General features: G+C 46.6%; 1 protein-coding gene across 1 annotated transcript; it reads right to left on the bottom strand.

Annotated features, from left to right (window-relative positions):
- Window positions 1–532: 532 nt before the first annotated feature.
- DUSP6 (dual specificity phosphatase 6) lies at window positions 533–4,990 on the bottom strand. Its single transcript, XM_066257778.1, has 3 exons — window positions 4,101–4,990; window positions 3,072–3,509; window positions 533–2,025 (listed from the first exon to the last, which is right to left on the bottom strand). Exons 1-3 carry the CDS (start codon window positions 4,498–4,500, stop codon window positions 1,718–1,720), a joined length of 1,146 nt encoding a protein of 381 aa, XP_066113875.1. The 5' UTR covers window positions 4,501–4,990; the 3' UTR covers window positions 533–1,717.
- Between the last annotated feature and the right edge of the window lie 330 nt (window positions 4,991–5,320).

Genomic DNA, 5,320 nt, shown 5'->3' with positions numbered 1-5,320 from the left:
CTGATGCGTTTGTTATTCCAAACATTAGGATAATTTACAAGTAGAACTACCAGGCAGTAACTGACTAAAAAGAAAAAAAATTCTCTCTACTTGCTCCTTGTCATGTGTATTCGTGAGTAGATGATCCGGACAGGGAAGGAAAGAGAGGTTAACACCGTGACTGTCCTCTTGTTATTCTGGTATACCCTCTTTGTCCATTAATAACCTTACCTTTCACCTCGGCAGCCAGGTGTACTCTATGGCTTTATCTTTTTCAAGAGCACTACGATTTCCTTAAATAAACCAAAATTATACTCATAAAAGTATTGTCCATACACGATACAGTCCCTTCTATGACATCATCCTTATTTGAAGCAAAAGACAAACTTCATAAACTGCACCTGAATATTCTTGGAATAGCTTAAAAGATGAGAACTTTGCCCTGCTATTCTTATATGTGCTTTTACAAGTATCAGTCCCACCTGAAAAATACATAAACTGTGTCACTTCACACTCAGGTACAATAAGAATTTTAAACACACATACACACACATTCAATAGCCAAAATAGTTATTTATTAATAATTTAAGGTTTTACATTCTTATAATAAATTTTCTCAAAAGTTTACACCATGAACATAATGAAGCAACTTAACTTTCCCTTCTTCACAATCATATGCACTTCACCTATCAAACGGGTACCCATGCTCACACACACACTTCCAGTTTTATACAAAGTTTTTTAAAGGAAAGAAACCAACCCAAAGTATTGCATTAGAGCTGACACTCCCTGAAGAATTTTGTACAGAGGTAATATACTGTTTAGCATAGTTGAAATTTTAAAAAGTGAGCCCATGATTTTGGTGCCTTTCCACGGTTACCCTTTAAGACAACACAAGCCAAAATACTTATATATACAAAGGTAAGGCAGAGTCAAACTACATTAAGAGAGAGGAGGGATTCACAAGGAAGATATATGAAAGAAACTGAAGACTGCACCATAACAAGGTCTCAGTGATAATAATGTCCATGAAAAAAGTCATTCAAAATTGGTAATGTTGAGCATGCTGCAAATATATCCTTTGGATTAGAAAAGAGCAAAAGTTTCTTCTTTTTTTTTTAAGGATGTGCTATAGTGCTCTTTCTTCCTTTGGATGATTTCTTTTAAACCCACCAAAAAAACCAAACAAACCACAATTCAAACACTGCCAAGTGATTTAAAGATCAAATATTTACAATTATCAAATGGAGTATCAGATTCATTTTACCTATTACTGTGTTGTTGTTTTTTCTACTTTTTGCAAACTGATACTACAGAAACCTGTCTTTGGCTCTTCTATATGCAAAATTGAATCAGTCTTCACTGAAGACAATAGTTCCAGATGCAAAAGGAAAACAGTCATACAGGCCCTAAAGAGTACATGCTCCTATCCTACCATTTGGTCCTACCCGATTTATCTGGAAGTCCTCAAATTCCAGTCCCTGCGTGGGTAGGCTGTATTCATAGATGTGGAGCAAACCTACTGCCTATATCTATACAGCATGTCCTGTTCTTCCAACGAGAATGGAGCAAATCTCTCCCTTTATAATAACCAGTTCCACATGTGGTAACCTTGTCTAATACAGACAGCTGGTGTCATTTGGACACCTGGGGCCACAAAGAAAGCAGCCCAGTTGATGCTGCCAGAGAAACTGCTGAAGGAGAGGACACGTTCCAGACAGGAGGAGTGTGGACCGTTTCACGTGGACTGCAGGGAGTCCACCTGGTAGACATTCTGGTTGGAGGGAGTGGTAAAGTATAGCTGTTGTGCTGGGACTCGGTTGTCACACGGGCTGCTGAGTCCCAGCGTCCTCTCGAAATCCAGCAGCTGGCCCATGAAGTTGAAGTTGGGGGAGATGTTGGATTTCTTCATCTTGACAATGTCGTAAGCATCATTCATTGACAGATTGAGCTTCTGCATAAGATAAGCCACTGTCACAGTGACTGAGCGGCTGATCCCAGCCAAGCAATGCACCAAGACGCCACAGTTTTTGCCTCGGGCTTCATCTGCAAACACAGAATGAAAGGCAAGATTTCAGTAGCCTGAAAAAAACCACTGTTTATGAATGATCAGTCTAAAAGATAATTTTTTAAAAAATATTTCTTTAAAAATTGTGTGTGGTAGTTGAACCCTGCAGGCAACAGAAAATGTACCATTGCGATAAAACATGTACACTGGGCACAATGACATATTTTAGATATTTTCTGAAAAGGGAGCTTTTGTATTAAGTTTCTGCCAACAAAAAACTCCTTAATGTGTTCATTCTTTGCCTCAGCATGTGAATACCAGAAACCCTGCAATATGGTAGTGAATGCCTTTTATACAGACAAGCAGACTGCAAGGGTCTATTAAATTATTCTCCAACTGTTGTGCAGCTAACAATGGAGGTATTCAGGCATTTTAAAGAGAGAGAGGGAAGTCACAGGGGACAGCCTATTAGGAGGAACAGGATGTCAACATGGCCTGAAAATGAGTTCCTTTGTAATAGGAAATGCATTACAATGCTTGGAGATTTGCTTCTCCAGGCTTCCAGCCCACAGTCCTTCCTGCTAGGCTCAGGTTACTCTCACTGTCTCACTGTTAACCGGTATCACAGTAACATTCAACTGAATTACGACATCTAGCATTCACAGGGTTTTCCAACAACTAACCTGATGTCCTAAAATAACTCTCAGATCTTTTAAAACTACAAAGCAATGCTAGCATTCCTGCCTACCATAAGTACTACTTCTGTCTAGCCTTCCTTCATTCCAAAGATTGTGGGAAAATTCTGTTTATCTGACTACGAACTCCTCCCCCCCCCCCCCCAGATGATTGAGTTCAAGGAGTCATGAGAGCATTTCAAATACACCTGTGGTCAGCAGCCTTACCATAGGTGCATTTCCTTTTCTTAGGAAAAAGATAAATCAGGATTAGAAAGGCCCTCAGAATATTAGAGACCTGTCATCTGACCAATTAGCAAGCAGCAAGAAAGATTAAAAGTTTAAACTCTTTGAAAGGCTAAAAATTTTTGCATTTAAAAGCGCGAACGAGTTTTGCCAATTAATCTCACCTATGAAAGAAATGGCCTCAGGGAAAAACTGGGACAGGTTCTGGCTCCAGTGATCCGAGATGGGGATCTGCTTGTATTTAAACTCTCCTGCGTTCTCGAACAGATTTGGCAAATTGGGGGTGACGTTCAAGATGTACTTGATCCCGAACTCCTCCAACACGTCCAGGTTGGTGGAGTCCTTGGCACAGCCCAAGTAAAGGAAGGGCAAGATCTCCACAGGGAAAGAAGGCTGGCTGTTAGACAGCGGGCTGCCATCCGAGTCCGTTGCACTATTGGGGTCCCGGTCAAGGTCAGACTCAATGTCCGAGGAGGAGTCGGAGCTGATACGTAGGCCCCCGAGCCCCAGCACTGGCAACGACGGCGAGCTGCTGCTACACGAGCCGTCTAGATTGGTCTCGCAGTGCAGGGCGAACTCGGCTTGGAACTTACTGAAGCCACCTGCCAGAACGAGAAAAGCAATCGTGTAACCCGAGATCCCGTAGTAGTTTTCACAGCTTTGAGAGCCGCAGCCGGGCGCAGGAAACACGACAGCACCTTACGAACCCCCTACACTCAGGACCAGATGTAGAAAAGATACTTAAACGTGCACCCTTGGAAGTGGAAAGAACGGGCCCACCTCCCCTTGAAATCTTCCTTGTTTTGAATCCGGAAATGCACAAAATGGCAACTTTCATGAATATTTTGAGGGGCTAGGAGATGTCAGTCTGCACCCCAACGACCTCCTCCGCCCTGCAAATCTTAATTCAAAATTGAACGACAAAAATAAAGGGAAGGTGGAGACTATCCTCAGTAAAAAAGATTAGAATCGGCGGGTGCCTGTGGCCGGGAAGCGGGTGGATTTTACGCCAGCCCGGCTCGCCCAAGCGGGACGCGCGAGGTTCGCAGCCGGGAGTCGGCCGATCGCCCCTGAAACCGCAGCGCCGCTCAGAAGCACAGCAGGGGCGCACTCCCAGTCCGCGTGCCCCGCCAGCAGCCCGCAGTCCCTCACACTCCGCCCTGCCCCGAGAGCGGGGTTCCCTCGCCACATACCTTCCAGGTAGAACGCCCGGCAGCCCTCGTCCTTGAGCTTCTTTAGCAGCAGTCCAAGTACGGACTCACCACCGGTGTTCTCGTTCCAGTCGCTGCTACTCTCATCGTAGAGCACCACTGTGTCGGTGCCGCAGCGCCGGGTGAAGCGGTCCCGGTCCTCGCTGCGCGTAAAAAGAGCGCGTACGGGCAGGTTGCCCTTCTGCAGGCGCCGCAACATGATGCCTGGAATGGCCACGTTTATGGCTGATTCGATGTGCGACGACTCGTACAGCTCCTGCGGCCGGCAGTCCATCAGCAGCAGCCGCTCGTTGCCCAGCTCCAGCTGCTCGTTGAGCCACGCCACAGTCTTGCTGATCGCCATTTCCGACGCGAAGGGCACGGGTCTGAGCGTATCTATCATGGGGGTCGAGCTACGAGAGAGAGTGGGATGCCTAGCAGTCGCCCCTCGGGGCAGGCATAGGCCGAGCGCGCCGCGCCAAGCCGCCGCTCCCGGAGCGGGGTTGAATTCCACCTCACTCTTCCCAAACCGGGGTAGAGATTGTGGAAGGCGAGACAGAAGTGAAGCCGGCAGTTCCCTCTGCACCCGGCTGCAGCCGCTCGCTCTCGGTGTCAATGAATCGCTCTCAATGAAGCTGCCCAGACAGTTTTGTTCCTCTCGAGTGAATGAAATTCAATTAATTCGGATTCCGTGCTACTAAGAGGAAAGGGGAGAAAGAAAAAGTCCAGCAATTCCTAATCCCTCTTTCCACGGCTGCAGCTCAAATCTACCCGAGCGTCTTTCTCCTCGGATTATTCAAGCCTCTATTTGCTCACTCTCCCTCGGACTAAGCCCTCGCACACCCCCTGCGCAAGGCAGCTCCTCAATGGATACAAACAGCGAGCGCCTCAATGGATACATTCTCCTGGCCAGCCAATGAGCGCGCTGCGGAAGGGGCTGTTGCCGTGGAGACGGGCCGGCTGGAACAGGTTGTGTTGATGAATTGTTAATGAGTTTGTCATTCACAAAAACGGAAAGGAATTTCCGCTCCGGATAAGCCCCAGTGCAAACAAGCTGCAACAGAAGGCTGGGCGGGAGGAAGGAGAAAGAAGAGGAAGCGGCGGCGGCGGAGGAGCAGGGCACATAAACCAGGGCACTTCAGTTGTCTCATGTTTCCTTCTGTTGAGAGTTCACACTTCGCGTCGGAATTTTTGCACACAAATGGTGCAATTAGCAGGCACAA

This window comes from Saccopteryx bilineata, chromosome 2 (assembly GCF_036850765.1).
Source record: "Saccopteryx bilineata isolate mSacBil1 chromosome 2, mSacBil1_pri_phased_curated, whole genome shotgun sequence".
Lineage (NCBI taxonomy): Eukaryota > Metazoa > Chordata > Mammalia > Chiroptera > Emballonuridae > Saccopteryx > Saccopteryx bilineata.
This window is presented reverse-complemented; position numbering and strand designations above follow the sequence as displayed.

Bases quoted from the DNA above. Each gene is read 5' to 3' on its own strand.
- DUSP6 (XM_066257778.1), bottom strand. From the start codon at position 4,500: ATGATAGATACGCTCAGACCCGTGCCCTTCGCGTCGGAAATGGCGATC. The intron at 3,510-4,100 runs GTATGTGGCGAG...TCGTTCTGGCAG, and splicing joins CCGGGCGTTCTACCTGGAAG to GTGGCTTCAGTAAGTTCCAA. The intron at 2,026-3,071 runs GTGAGATTAATT...CTGTGTTTGCAG, and splicing joins TGAGGCCATTTCTTTCATAG to ATGAAGCCCGAGGCAAAAAC.